Genomic DNA, 16,442 nt, shown 5'->3' with positions numbered 1-16,442 from the left:
AAAAAGTTAAGGGCTCATTCCCACAAGACTGCCCCCATTTCTAATGCCAGTCAAAGTCCCAGGTTGTCACTGACACCTCCAACAAGGATATAATTTAGGAACGGTCAAATGAAACAGCTGCAAAGAATAAGATATGGGAGAAAGGGCAAGAAGGTTCCATGTCTTTTCAGCTGAGTCACCCTTCCAGGACCTTGATGTGATCACCAAACCGAAAGCTCCCAGAACCTCACTGTTCAAGAGTCTTTATAGAATTCAGACTTCATTCAACCTGCTACCCCTCCTCTTCCCAGAGATGGTAAGCAGGTCTCACAGTTCCAGCCCTCCAATCACTTTGTCTTTCTGGTGACCAACATCATCCTGACCAGCACCAGCTATCCAGGGTCTGCCACCCACCAGTTACCTTATTAACATACAAAAGACACTCGATAAGAATGATAAATTCAGGAGATTCCAAGAGTTTTAGTTGTGTGCCAGGAACCTCGGACAAAGACCAAATATTTTTTTACTGTGTCACACTTCTTCTTTAACACATTCAAAAAAGTTCCAAGGTATCAAATAATTTACTTAGTTGAGGAGACTCTAAAGACATGATATTCAAAGGAGAGAAAACGTTTTTAATCATGAAAAAGCATACTTATGAAAAATAAGCTTATAGGTTTTACTCTGGAAACACATCAACTAAAAATACAAAGAAAAATTAAAATAGATACAAGTTATTGAGTACAGATCTCCCTAGACTTACAATGATGTTACGTCCCAATAAACCTATTGTAAGCTGAAAACGCATTTCATCCATTTAACGTACTCAACATCATAGCTCAGTCTGCTACTGCTGCTGCTAAGTCGCTTCAGTCGTGTCGGACTGTATGCGACCCCAGAGACGGCAGCCCACCAGGCTCCCCTGTCCCTGGGATTCTCCAGGCAAGAACACTGGAGTGGGTTGCCATTTCCTTCTCCAATGCAGGAAAGTAAAAAGTGAAAGGGAAGTCCTCAGTCGTGTCCGACTCTTCATGACCCCACAGACTGCAGCCCACCAGGCTCCTCTATCCATGGGATTTTCCAGGCAAGAGTGCTGGAGTGGGGTGCCATTGCCTTCTCGTAGCTCAGTCTAGCCTACCTTAAACATCTTCACAACACTTAAGTTAGCCTACAGTTGGGAAAAAACATCTAACACAAAGCCTATTTTATAATGAAGTGCTGAATACCTCATGTAATTTATTGAATACTATGCTGCTGCTAAGTCGCGTCAGTCATGTCTGACTCTGTGCGACCCCACAGACGGCAGCCCAACAGGCTCCTCTGTCCCTGGGATTCTCCAGGCAAGAACACTGGAGTGGGTTGCCATTTCCTTCTCCAATGCATGAAAGTGAAAAGTGAAAGTGAAGTCGCTTAGTAGTGACTGGAGTGGGTTGCCATTGCCTTCTCCGATTGAATACTATACTAAAAATGAAAAACAGAAGGGTTGTGTGGGCACAGACGGTTGTAAGTGTATAAGCTGTTTACCCTTGTGACTGCACAGTTGACGAGGAGCTGTGGCTTGCTGTCACTAACCCTGTACCCCAAGGGAGTACCATACCACACATTGCAGGAAAAGATCAAAATCCAAAACCTGAAGTACTGTTCTACTGAATCTATTATCACTTTCATACCATCATGAAGTAAAAAAATCCTAAATTGAACTACTCTAAGGCAGAGACTGTTTGTGCTTATTCCATGCCAAGCATTCTGCTAACTGCTTTATGTGAATTCTCATGGTCTCTACAATGATCCTTAGGGCAAATCCCACTATTAGCCTCCTTTTACAGATGAGGGAAAAGGAGACACAGAGACTCCCCAAGGTCACACGTCTGGCAAGCAGTGGAGCCAGGATTCCAACTAAGGTAGCCCAACCCTAGAACTTCTACCAGCAGTGTTTGACTAGTCCAAAGATTTGACAGCAGTTTTATTCTACCCTCCTCAATTCTGCTAACTTCTGTGTTTGCATTTCCCAGATTACATCATTCTCTTTAGGCTTTTCTGCCTTAAATACACACGATTCCCTGGGGCTGGAAAGTCCTGCTCTTTTTTATACAGAGAGTAAAAAACTCATTCTTCAAACAGTAGCTTAAAAACAACTTTCTCTGGGAAGTTCTCTTCACTCCTTCCATATTTTCTACCCCCAATACTAGGATAAGGAATACATCACTCCCTTAGCTCCTTGGAAACAGTAATTCATAAATACTTCTATTGTTGGACTTACTTGTATTGTAACTGTATTCTTCAGTACTACATACTGGGCACTATCTGGTGGCTTAGTGGTGAAGAACCCACCTGCCAATGCAGGAGACTCAGGTTTGATCCCTGGGTCGAGAAGATGCCCTGGAGAAGGAAATGGCAACCTACTTCAGTATTCATGCCTGGGAAATCCCATGGACAGAGGAGACCTGCAGGCTACAGTTCATGGGGTCACAAAGGAATCAGACACAACTTAGCAACTAACAACTGGGCGCTACACTGCTCTGTCTGCACACAAGACACTGAGATACTTGTTAAAGACCAGAAACAGTCCCAGTTTAAGCACAACTATGAATACTTCCTTAGTCAAGACAACATCATTCATTCCACCAATATTTTACCATGCTCTATGAGCCTGAATATACAAGAGAGTCACTGGTGAGTAAAATTATTATCTTAAGATCTCCAGGTTCAGACTGAGACTTATACAATGCACCTTTCCAACCATTTCTCAACTCCCACATGAAGACTTTGGCATTAAAACTTCTCAGTAATACCAAAATTTTGTCACTACTTCCTTAGTATCAATATCTTACTCTTGGTTAGACTTTTGTTTCAACAAATGTAAAGTTTCGAAACACACTCTCTGTCTACTAAATTTAATAAACAAAAGTCTAACCAAGAGTATAAGGTATTCACACTAAGAAACGAGTGACAAAAATTACGCCACACCGTACTTCAAAAGCTGCTCTGCTGGTCCTACCCACTTTGAACTCTACACTCTTCCACTTCCTTACATACTACTTGGTTTCACAAGTCTATTTCAGCATCTAATATCTCTTTTTTCCATAGGAGTTTTTTTTTTTGAGATTTAATTCACATACCATACAATTTACCAATTTAAAGTATACAGTTCAGAGCTGTGCAACCATCAATCACAATTGTATAACATTTTGATCATCCCAAAAAGAAACCTGTACCAATTTAGCAGTCACTCCATGTATTTATCAGCCAGGGTTGTCTAGAACAGAGCTAAGGGGATGTAGGTGTGCGTGCACGCACACACACACACACACCATATACATACATACATACAGAGATAAAGATTTATTTTAAGGAATTAGCTCCCGTAACATGCTAGGGGCCAACAAGTCTGAAATCTCCAGGGTAGGCCAGCAAGCTAGAGAAGGAAGAGCTGCTATTGCAGCCTGGAATATGATGGCCCTCTAAAGGCAGAATTCCTTCTTGGGGGAAACCTCATATAATTGGCATCTAATAATATAGTTAATATTTCTACATTTAAATAGTTAAAAAACAAATTAATTCATTGTTTTCTAAATTAGATTTACTTATAGGGGGAGGTTCATATATATAATTTAAAATACAACCCCAAACATATTATACTTAGAAATTATCCAGTGAAGGATGTAGAGAGAAGGGAACTCATACACTTTTGGTGGGACTGTAAATTGGTGTAGCCACTGTGGAAAACAGTATGAATATTATTCAAAAAACTAAGAATAGGACTACCATATGATTCAGCAATTCCACTCCTTGGTATATAGCCAAAAAAAGCAAAAAAGACTAATTCAAAAAGAAACATGCACCCCAATGTTCATAGCAACATTATTTACAATAGCCAAGATAGGGAACCAACTTAAGTGTCCATCAACGAATGAATGCGTAAAGAAGATTTGGTACATATATACAATGAAATACTACTAAGCCACAAAAAAGAATGACATTTTTCCATATGCAACAACATGAATGGACCAGGATGGTACTATGCTTCGTGAAATAAGTCAGAAAGAGAAAGACCAATACTGTATGTTAACCCTTATACGTAGAATCTAAGAAATAAAGCAAACCATTGAATATAACAAATAGACACACAGATACAGAGAAGAAAATAGTGGTTACCAGTGGGGAGAAGGAAAGGACTGGAGTAGGAGATTAAAAGGTACAAACTACTATCTATGAATGCAGCCCACTCCAGTATTCTTGCCTGGAGAATCCCATGGACGGAGGAGCCTAGTGGGCTACAGTCCACGGGGTCGCAAAGAGTCGGACACGACTGAGCGACTTCACTTCACTATCTATGAAATATATAAGCTATAAGGATAAATTGTACAGCACAAGGAATATAGTCCATTTTTTATAACAACTTTAAATGGAGAATAATCTTTAAAAATCGTGATCTACTGTTATATACGTGAAACACATTTTGCAAATCAACTATACCTCAATAAATATAAAGTATGTTTATAAATTATCTAATGAAAAAAGAGTATTTTTTTAGCATATTATATACTATATAATGTACCTTTTTATAGTATATTATACTATCTGAACAGTGATACTACAATATCTTTACATGTAGAGTTGTTTTCTTTTTCAAATTGTAAAAATTTAAGTGATGAATAAATACTGTTTGAGGAACTGACCTTCAATTAAAACTCTATACAGATTTACTACAAAAAATATCTATGAAAAAAAAATATCTATGAGTTAATAGACAATAAGGTTTTTATTTCAATTTTTTTCTTTCAGTCTATTGCTCACTAACTGGTTGGTGATGAGATTAACGATGACTAATTGTGTAGAGGTGCTGAGGAAGCAAGCAACAGAGTGATCAAGAGTATGCATTTTGCAATCAAATGACTGGGGTTCGAACCCTGACTTCACCACTACCTGTGTTACCCTGAACAAAAAATTCCTTCGCCTCCCTGAAACGTACGTTTTCTCACTGTGAGGATAATAATAGTACCTACTGCATAAGTCTGTTGTGAGGATTAAATGAGATAACGTATATAGAACTCAGTATACTACCTGGTAAGCACTCAATGAAGTGATATTAATTTTACAGCAGTCTAGATGCTGGTCTTAACTCAGAGCATATCAACACATTTTAGATAAGCTTATTACAATTCACTTGATATCATCAGCTAACAGGTACATACAGAATTATGATCCAATTGCTTATGAAAAAAAAAACAAAAAACTATTTATCTATATAACCAAGTAGACAAATGCACAGTAGAAATTCTGAAAATTACATACCAAACTAATAACAATGGTATTAGAAGGGAAGAAGGTAAAAGGTACCTATGTGAAAGATGATGTACATATACTCCACATACTTCCCTATTGCTTCAATTTTTATAAGAATGTATTCCTGTTACTTGTGCAAATAAAAAATAAGAAAATAAATAATAGCTTGAAAATCCATATTTGAAATTCATTTCTACCTGGCTCAGCTAGAATAAGTCAGTAGTTATAAATGTAGATAAAACCATAAGCCTGAAAGTATAGATAAAACCTTAAAGCAAATAAATAAGAAAACAAACTTTCCTACATTTTTAAATTAAAATCTAATCCAGATTATACATTTTACAAAGGATTCAGTAGAATCACCAAAGTCTTCCATGCTTTTAAATACCTACACAAACTTTCCTTTTTCCTCTACACCTGTCAGTTGTTCTCTTTATAAAGGATTAAAAATTTACATGGCAAACAAGTTTTTCCAAGGCCGTTTCATTTATTTGCATAAACACTCAAATCCAAATCAGTTGCCTGAATGCAAACTTAGGAAAAAATACATTTATTGCTAGGAGTAGTAGGGGTATGTTTAAAAAATGCTAGCTGACTCAGAAAAATAATTAACTCAGATTCTCTCAGTCTTTGGAAGTTTGTCATACAAGTTTTTCAGTCATACTCCCAGAAAATAATAGATTAGATTACCCTTAAAGAGAGCAAAAGACAGATTTTCATTATAATTGTTAATTCCATAATAAGATAGTTTAGAATAAATGTAGCAGCTAGCTTTTATTTCAGAGGGAAACAATCTAGATTCTGGTTCCACCTCTCCATAGCTACTAAGAGGTGACCTTGGGCAAATAACCTCTAAAGAGCAAACTCTTTTTTCATAAAATGGAGCCAGTCTTCGGTTGCTCTACCTACCTCCTACGTGTTATACAGATCAAGTGAAATAAGAAAGTATGCTGAATATTATTAAATCCTTAAAAGTATTATTTTGCATGAAAATGGATATAAATATAATGGCTCAAAATTATATCACCAACCACAAGATTATCTAAGATACCAAAACACCTGGCAAAGTGCCTTGGACACTGCAACTGCTCTATACGTAATGATTTATACAAACACTACCTATTGGAAATTGAGTCTGTGATCTCAAATTGAGAACTAACTCGAATGACCTTCTGCTTTTTGACCCTCAGGGTTCGCAGAAACAGAGACTGCTTCATTGTTCATTTCACTCATTCAAACATTTATGTACTGTCTAGTCCCTTGTTCTCAAGAGCACACATCTGGCTGAGCAACAGTACATTTGCATCACAGTTATTTTCTTGTTTGTGTCTCATAATGAAATTATATACAAAGTTCTATGGGAACAGAGAGGAAGAAGCAATTAATTCTTCAGTTAGTGGGAGTAGGGAAAGGTTTCACACTGGAACTGGGCCTCAAGGGACAAAGGGGAAAAGTCATTCTGGAAGACAAAATAGCTAAAAAAAAAAAAAAAAAAAGGAAGGCACTTTTTCAAGGGACAGTGAGGACTGTCACATAGCTACTGCAGAGTCTGGGGCAAAGGGTAAAAAAAAAAGAGTAACAGAAAACAAGAGCTGGAAAAAAAACGGAAATGAGAGACGGATTTTGAAGGCTTTGCATGGTGGCTCAGAGGTTAAAGCGTCCACCCGCAATGCGGGAGACCCAGGTTCGATCCCTGGGTCAGGAAGATGCCCTGGAGAAGGAAATGGCAACCCACTCCAGTACTCTTGCCTGGAGAATCCCATGGAGGGAGGAGCCTGGTAGGCTACAGTCCATGGGGTTGCAAAGAGTCAGACACGACTGAGCGACTTCACTCACTCACTCATATCATGCTAAAAATCAATGGGGGAAAAAAATTAATGGTATAGCAACCTAGATTTTGAATAGGGGTATATCAACTGTTCATCTACTGGCAGTGGCAGTGAGAGAAGCATAGGCAGGAGTCTTTAGAACACTTCTGCAGCTAACAAATGCCACCACTTTTATCAATTCAAGTAGCTAACATATATCAAGAACCAATCTCACAATCTTTTCACTTAAAACTCTGAATGACAGATACCCTCCGCACTATTTATAAAAAAGAATAGATACTAAGCTTTAACATAAATACCATTTGAGAAAACCAAATAGGAGCCTGAGAAGGTAAAGAGTAAATTCAGCCAAGGGAGTAAAGTCAAATAAGTAGAACAAAAATGTTTAAAGTGTATACACAGTCCATGTTTTAAACAATGGATGGATAAGATGGATAAAATATTTCATTAACTTTCCACTACTGTGAAAAGTAAGACAGAAGGAAATGATTACGTCCTGGGGATATATAACCGGGCCTTCCAAACATGTTTACATTAATATGTATTAAACATGTCAAATACATGTCTTTCTCACAAAAATCAGCTCTTTCTGACCTTTATAACTTCTGTCAACAACCACAACAAAAAAAATAGGCATCTGTTGAAACAAAACACAAATAAACAAAATCAATGAATATAGGATCTGCCACTCTCCCCAAAAACTGAGGCCAGGATCTCAGCAGTCATATAGGAAGAAGACAAAAGAAAACAACCCTGGTTGTCAAATTCTGGAGATTTCTCCCTTGCAGTGACTTTCTTGCAGTGTCCTTGAAACATACCACATCATTCCTGCTTCTATGCCTTTACTTGAGGCATTAGATTTCTTCCCACCCAAAACTCCTTTCTGACTGATTCTGGCTGTCTACCTTCTGCCCTATTCAGAAAGTCCTAAGGTCTTAGCTCAAATTGCATCTCATCCATGAAACCTTCCCTACAATCTCCAGTCCATATGGCACTTCTCTATTTGCTGAAGTCCTAACAGACAACACACTTGTCTTTTTTTCACTTTCTGGCATTTAGTCATTTTCATTCCTTCTGTGAACCTGGCCTGTACCCCTACAAAATGGCATCGTATCTAAGCTTTCACAAAACCCTGGAATAGCAGAGTGGTTAAGCGCTTGGATTCAGGTCTTCCCTTGTGGCCGGGTGGTTAGGACTTCGAGCTTCCACTGCAGCAGGGGTCAGGTTCCATCCCTGATCAGAGAACTAAGATCCTGTGAGACAGAGGCCAAAAAGTCTTAGCCATTGGACCAACCAAGGAACTCCCACCTATCTTAAATAGATACTTAAGTATTAAATAAGCTAACATGTAAAGTATTTAGAATAGCATGGTAACAGAGTACAAAATAACTTAAGCTAATGGTTATCCGTTTTCCTTGTTCCAGGTCATTCTACATATTGTTTTATCACTCGTATATTATGGTTTCGTATGTCAGTGCTCTGCACAGAACTCTCCCTGTCTTTCCATAGCCCGTGGGTCCACGTCCTGGAAAAGTAAATAAAGGCACTCCACAACTTGTCTCCACTCTCTACTCAGCTTCAGTTACTCAACATCTACTTCATAAGAAATAAAAGAAAACAACACATAAGGCAGAGATCCTCTTCTCCAGGGTCTGACAACTCATCACAAAAACAAGGCACAAACATGAAAACATACACACAGCAAATGTTCTCTCACAGCTACTATCATAGCAACTCTCCAAAAGGACCCTTCAGTCCAACAAGATCAGTTTCCGTGTCTGTTTTATTCCACCTTCATCCTCTTATACACAAACACAAGTCAGAAAAGCATCTTCTCTTTACCTGTACCTATCTACTCCTATTTTAAAGTCTCAAATACCATCATTCTCTTGCCATTTAAACTTAAATAATACTATCTTAGCTTAAATCAACTGTTCTCAAGGTGTTTAGTCACCCTCTTGATCTGAAATATAAACTCCTAAAAAGGGGTAACAATTTCTCACCAATTCTTATGATTTTTCTCCCCCTTCCCTCACCCACCACTATGCCCTACACTAAAACAGATCATGATAGAAGAGGTGCTCAAGAATGTGTTGAATTTAAATTTAAAAAGTGAAACTGGAAGTAGACAACTACCACTAGTACTTACTACTTGGTGAACTACAGTGAGACTGGAAATAGACTACTGTGTCAGCCACTAGACTATTACTGGTTCACAAAGATTCAAATCAAACAGGGCCATCCAAATCAGGAGGCAGTCCTGCTTTACTAGCTCTTCTGTGTAACCACCATATGGACAGATTTGCTTGCTCAGTGGTACCTTGAGTCAACAGAAAAATCGTAACATGCTATTATCTGCCATCTAATTTGAAGAGTCTGACCTCCAAAAAGGAGTGAAAGATGATACACAGGGCCAGAATCCAAGCTGGGCAATATCCACCTGCTACATCACTGAGTAGATGATTTGGGGAAGCTTATTAAATTCCACTTTGTGCCAAACCTGTCACCAGGTTTTAAATACCATTAAAACATTCCTTGAACTTAGCATTAAAAAGTGTCACCGAGCTCTCCATCTGCCTACACTTTGCAGATTTCCTACAATAAACATGTATGGCTTGACTAATCAGAAGGTTTTAAGTGGTTATTATTTCTTTCAGCTTTTAAAGGTCTTCCCTTAATGGCAAACGCAGAATGCAACACTCATAAATTGAAAGTCAACCAAAGGGCATATTACCCCAATTCTCCACTTCCCAGGTAAGGTGCCAATTTGGACAAAATGGTCAACTTCTTGTGTTTCAATTTAAAAAATTACTTCCACACATGCCATCACATGAAAGAAAAAAATGTCGCTCTACCTTCCTAAGATTCCACAGCACTACAGCAAATTGCAAAGACCTGCCTAGATAGTTCCCTTGTCTCTCCACTCCAAATACCCTCTTCTCTAAGGACTGAGCCCTTAGTAAGGGCAAGCAACAGGCTGCTAAGTGATTTACATGATTACCTGAATCGTGAAAACAACGAGTGAAGTGAGTGAAGTCGCGTCTGACTCTTTGCGACCCTACAGACTGTAGCCTACCAGGTTCCTCTGTCCATAGGATTTTCCAGGCAAGAGTACTGGAGTGGGTTGCCATTTCCTTCTCCAGAGGATCTTCCCGACCCAGGGATCGAACCCGGGCCTCCCGCATTGTAGGCAGACGCTTAACTGTCTGAGCCACCAGGGACTATTATTATCCCCAGAAGAGAAACCTGAAGTTTAAAGTAGGTTGAGGAAAAACAAACAAACTTACCTGAGGCAATGCATACAGAAGGAGGGGATTCTAGTATTATCCAAAGAAATTTGCTGAGAATATATATTAGGCTTTGGGGACTTTTGTTATGATACAATTATAACAAATCCTTCTACTAGAAATTTCATACAGAGAAAACAGTAAGTGATACTTGGTCAAACTGTGGGTTTTCTTTGTAACTATGTACCTTACAATATATGGCACATAACAGATGCTCAATAAAAACCTACTGTCTGTTCAAACCTAAATTTTAAGTAGTTAATTCCTAGAGCAATTTGATCACATGGCAAGATCTGACAGGTTATTTGTCTTAACTAGATTAGGTGGTACAATAATCAATAGTTATATCGAACTCTAAAGTCAAGGCCTCACATTCTGAGTATGTTTTAGCTAATAAAAGCAAGAAAGAAAAAAAAATTCAAATGGTAGAAATAAGCTGTGATCCTGATGAGGTTTTCTAATAAATTCCATTCAAAAGTTTAACGTATCATATCAATTTATACAAAAAACACTTACTATTGATATGTCATCTCAAAATAACCCATTATGCAGGTTTTAGTATAACCATGAAAAGCACTGTTCATGTAATCACTGTTTTTCAACTAAGTAAAAGAAAAAATCTGAGCCCCCTCTAACTACTGAATCAGAATAAAAATGGTGCATGTACAATGTACTTTAAGAAAACTTATTATCTGATTACGTTGCATCATAATTGTTACCCAGGGACATAAAAAGACAAAAATGTAAAAGCTGGTTAAGGCAACTAGCTGGTAACTGCTGTCTGAATTTGTCTGCTGGAAAGATGAGTTCTTTAAATAACTATTGGTAATCTATGAGGTCTTTCAGGCACCCAAACTTTAGTTCCCAGGGAGAAAAAAGGATCTGTTCCACAGATAAGGAGCATCTGGTGTTACACAGAAAAATAACATACTTTTTAGTTCTCATTCTACATACAGAGTAGGATATAGATATTATGCAAGCACAGAGCACTTGGGCAATCTTTTCCTCCTTTCTGTGAACAACAATTTATATAATAATTCCTTGATTCAGGAGTATTCCTTTCTCTCTTCCTTTTCAGGCTCAGGTTTCCTTCATTTCAAAACACAACTCTTCTAAAAGATTTAAATTCTTTTTTTAAAACAGACTTAATCATTAAACTCAGCAAGAGGATCCAAAAAGTCAGGAGGTAAAACCGGAGATATTATTAGTCTTACATAACTTAATTCTAAGTTGGAACGGATTCAGTAGCTTAACTAAAACTTGAGATTTAAGCACAAAGATGAACTCTTTAGTGTATTCTCCACATACAAAGATAGTTTTAAAATTGAAAGGATCTTTTTACCCAATTTTTTTTCTTGTATTCGTAAGACATAAGCACCTACATATACAGTTAATTAGGGTGCCAATATAAAAATGCTAAAATATTCATACATAATGAGAACTAAATTCATCCTATAACATCTAGGTAATGCAATAATCGAGAGTTGGATATAATTTCAGAAAATAATTTTAACAATGATTTCTAAATATCACCTTTGTAAGTATGCGTTAGTTGTTTTTAATAAGTGCTGAAGGGCACATCAACAGTGATTTTCAAAAGCAATTGGTATATGTTCATCCAATTTGCAAACAAAACTCTGAAATTATAAAGTTAGTTGTTCATGCTTAATTAGCTTTGATAACTGCAAATTACTCCTTCATAGGTAAATACGTATCAAATCTTTTAAAAATGTAAATTTACACAAACACTGTCCTTTGCTAGAAAGGTCCTCAGTTAAAAGCTGTGGTGTTAACTACATCTCATCACTGAGACACTTGAGCCCCAGGGTAGTACTGGCCACAGATTCCCTGCATTGCTCTGGGAAGTGCTGCTTTCTTCATCAAGCACTGAACTGCAAATTCACCTTTCGGAAAAGAACGAAAGCAAGAAGCCAAGTTTCACTATCTAGTTTTCTAAAATGCATTAGGGTTTAGGATTTCACTGGGAATGACCACGTTATCAAGATGCCATCGCCCTCTCGAGGCATTTAATTACAATTCCTTCTCTGTTTTCCATTCAGTCACTAGAACCAGACACACAAAAAGTTGGGTTTCCCCGCCTGGCTGAAAAGTCTCCTCTGGGTGCAAACCCTGGGATCCTGCATACATTTACGCAGAAAGCGCAAAGGGAAACGAAAAGCAACGACTGTTAGACAACTTAGTGACATTACCTTGCCCGTCTTGTGATCAAACCAGACGAGAGCATGGTTCCTGGACAGCACTTTGCAATCAAAGGTAGCATTATTCTGCGCTGGTCGACAGCGGGCCACGGAGCGGCCAATTTTAATGGGCTCGTCCAGGTAGACATGACGCTCCTGAAACGGGTGTGAGTTCGGCCGGCAAGTGAAGATGGCCAAGGCTGACGGCATCGAGGACAGACTTGGGGGTGTCTCTCCTACCAGGGACAAAGAGGAGTTCCACCGGATCCGAGCTGCCCTTCACAAGCCTAGACCCCCTTATCCCCCCCCACAATTTTAAATTAAAGCAAACTGTACATTGTCTAAGCATAACCAGTGAACATCAACAACTCTTCACTTGGGTGGGAAGACAAGCCAGCGCAAGCCCCATCACCTCCTTGAAAACCCAGCAGCGCCTTGATCACCCTGAAGTCCCCAACTGGCGGCTTTCAGTCCATCTTCTTCCCTGGGAAGTAAAGGCTCAAACATCGGACAGCTTCGGCCCAGAAAACTCCTGGAAGACAGTTTGGGGGCTGGAGGTATCCAAGCAGATGAGTCACACGCCAATTCTTGTGTTTTGTTTGGGATCGTGGCCGCTTTTCCCCCTCGGTGGCGGAAATGTTGCAGCACTGCAGCATGAAGGAAGGGTCGGTGCGGCCAGAAGGGTCCTTGCGGGCGGAAGAAAGGTGTAGCTGAGCACCCCTGGGCGGCCACCGCCCGTCCTCGAGGGCCTCGGGAGTGGTGGGACAAGGCGATGGAGGAGGCGGCGGAGGGCTCTAGACGGCCAGCGGGACAGTCTGCATTGCCCCTGCTGCGCGGAGGCCGCCCGGGAGGTGGCACCGGGTGCCCGGACCGCCCGGGCTCAGGCAGCGGTGGCTGGGGTCCTTGGCACGAGGAGCTGGGGTCGGCGGGGGCGCGGGCAGCGGCCGAGGCGGGACTCCCGGGCACCTGGCGGGCGTCCCCGCGACCAGGGCGGGGATCCGGCTCCGCAGGCGGGTGCGAACCGAGCAAGGCGCGACCCGGAGGGAGGCTCCGGGGTCTTGGGCCGCAGGAAGTTGGTCCCCGGACGCCTGGGCTCCCGGCTGGTGCTCAGCACACCGGTCGCCTCTTCTCAGGGTCGCCCCCGCGAGGGTCGCATCTCAGGGGCAGCAGCCGAAGCTCCAGGCGGACGAGGAGGTGGGGGAGGGAGGCTGGCCCGGAGATTGGGGGAGAGGCCTGGAGGCCCCGGGTTGGGTCCGCCGCAGCCTTCACCACTCGCGGCCGGTGGGACACGCTCAGGCTGTGACCGACGAGGCAGGAAACTTTCCGACCTGAGGGGGAAAACATCAAAACAAACGGCCGTCAGGCGCCGGTGCCCGCCCGCCTCAGCCCTCGCCCCTCTCAACCCACCCCAGCCAAACCCCGCGACTGGCTACGACCTCGGCCGACCTCTCTGCGGACGGGCTCAGGGGATTGGGAACCCAGACGCCACGACGGGTCCACCTTCCCTTGCCGCCGCCGCCTCAGCTTACCTTGCCAGCGCCAGCCGCCATAGTGACTCTGACTGAAACCTACCCGGTGCACCGCCACGGGAACGCGCACCCTTCAAAGGCCCTCCTACCCTTCTCCCGCGCCGTAGTCGGCGGGGTCACGTGACCGAAGCCGCTGAAGCCATATTGGTCAAGGGCGGAAAAGAGGGCAAGCCAATTTTCAACAAGCTTCCAAACGCCATCTTAGTTAAGGGTTAGACGCTTCAAAACCGTGGGGCAACCTTTACTACCATTTTGGTTAAGGGCAATAAAAATGTTTTTGACTTATTGAAGGTTTCCTAAATGCAACTTCAACTTCCTACTTTACCATCTTGGTAAGAAGGCGCCTGCTTTTCCTAAATTTTATTCACTATGGTCCTGGATGAAAATACCAATGAGCAAGGAGGACAAACTCATCCGAAGATGTTATTAGCATCCATCTTAGCTGTGGGCAACACAGTACCCCACAGCTGCCCTAGGTGTGAGCAATTAAATTCCCACAAGCCTTAGGATTTGTGCATCTTAAGGTCCATTCTCCCCTTGCCAGGTATCCTGCCCGGAGGAAAATTTTTTTAGTCCCTGCATTCCATTTCAAATGAGCTTACTGTAAACTGGGCCTATCTTGTCCCCCAGGGCTCCTAACTCAGATTCTACCCCGAAATGAGTGTTAGTTATATCAGAAAAGTTAACATCACGTTGCTTCCAGAAAGAGGTCGAACAATTTCAAATATGAAGAAAGGTATTTCCTGCACTCAAAATAGTAAGGTAGATAAGGAGTCATTAGTCTCAAAAGGGAAAGACTTCGCCAAATCTAAACGAAAATTTCAAGAAGAAGATAGAAGAAATGAGCCATACTCATTTAGAATCAGTGGTGACTTCATTCTTCAGATTCCTTTAACAACAGGCTTCACCACTGTGTGACCTTGGGCACATTTCTAAACCACTTCAAGCCTCGTTTTGTCATCAATTACATGGAGATAATACTTAACTCACCTGTTGTGAGAATTCAAGGTAGTAATCCATTTGCTCATAAAAGAGTAACGGACAGTGCATTTCAATTCGTATATATAGAATTGAGGCCCGGTCCCATGCTCGGTCCTGAACCCTGGAAACACATAGGTGCATAAAACCTCATATTTTTCTTTTGGGATTACACCTGAGTACTATGAGATAGGGATGGGGAGAGAAGGGTGACAAACAAAGGTAATTTCACTTTGATGTAATCAGGGCTAAGCAAGCACTGGGTACTAAAGGAGTCAGAGATGCGGTAACTGAACTGAAAGAAGGCTGGTAGGAAAACCACAATAAATATAGTATTTGATGAATGGCTTCATAAGGTTCCAAGGAGAAAAAGAATACGGCTCTTTGAAACAATGGGCCAATATGCCGAGCACATAATAGTGACTAAATAAGTATTGGATACATGATTGAAAAGTACATACTGTTACTAATTATTACAAAATAAACTTATATGCAGAGTACATCATGAGAAACGCTGGGCTGGAAGAAACACAGCTGGAATCAAGATTGCCGGGAGAAATATCAATAACCTCAGATATGCAGATGACACCACCCTTATGGCAGAAAGTGAAGAGGAACTCAAAAGCCTCTTGATGAAAGTGAAAGAGGAGAGTGAAAAAGTTGGCTTAAAGCTCAACATTCAGAAAACGAAGATCATGGCATCTGGTCCCATCACTTCATGGCAAATAGATGGGGAAACAGTGGAAACAGTGTCAGACTTTATTTTTGGGGGCTCCAAAATCAGTGCTGATGATGAGTGCAGCCATGAAATTAAAAGACGCTTACTCCTTGGAAGGAAAGTTATGACCAACCTAGATAGCATATTCAAAAGCAGAGACATTACTTTGCCAACAAAGGTCCGTCTAGTCAAGGCTATGGTTTTTCCAGTAGTCATGTATGGATGTGAGAGTTGGACTGTGAAGAAAGCTGAGCGCCGAAGAATTGATGCTTTTGAAGTGTGGTGTTGGAGAAGACTCTTGAGAGTCCTTTGGACTGCAAGGAGATCCAACCAGTCCATTCTAAAGGAGATCAGTCCTGGGTGTTCTTTGGAAGGAATGATGCTACAGCTGAAACTCCAGTACTTTGGCCACCTCATACGAAGAGTTGACTCATTGGAAAAGACTCTGATGCTGGGAGGGATTGGGGGCAGGAGGAGAAGGGGACGCCAGAGGATGAGATGGCTGGATGGCATCACTGACTCGATGGGCGTGAGTCTGAGTGAACTCCAGGAGCTGGTGATAGACAGGGAGGGCTGGTGTGCTGCAATTCATGGGGTCGCAAAGAGTTGGACACGACTGAGCGACTGAACTGAACTAA

At 41.2% G+C, this 16,442-nt stretch overlaps 1 protein-coding gene across 25 annotated transcripts in view; it reads right to left on the bottom strand.

Annotated features, from left to right (window-relative positions):
* SLMAP (sarcolemma associated protein) overlaps positions 1–14,212 on the bottom strand; it is a 151,238-nt gene extending 137,026 nt beyond the window's left edge. For 24 of the 25 annotated variants that reach the window (XM_027523518.1, XM_027523516.1, XM_027523532.1 and 21 more), the window contains exon 1: positions 12,592–13,021. In XM_027523518.1, coding sequence (XP_027379319.1) covers positions 12,592–12,789 — 198 coding nt within the window. In that variant the 5' untranslated portion in view covers positions 12,790–13,021. Of the gene's footprint in view, positions 1–12,591; positions 13,908–14,108 lie in introns of those variants that run through there. The other variant, XM_027523540.1, reaches the window with a different exon arrangement.
* Positions 14,213–16,442: the final 2,230 nt, after the last annotated feature.

This window comes from Bos indicus x Bos taurus, chromosome 22 (genome assembly GCF_003369695.1).
Source record: "Bos indicus x Bos taurus breed Angus x Brahman F1 hybrid chromosome 22, Bos_hybrid_MaternalHap_v2.0, whole genome shotgun sequence".
In the NCBI taxonomy this organism is placed as follows: Eukaryota; Metazoa; Chordata; class Mammalia; order Artiodactyla; family Bovidae; genus Bos; species Bos indicus x Bos taurus.
This window is presented reverse-complemented; position numbering and strand designations above follow the sequence as displayed.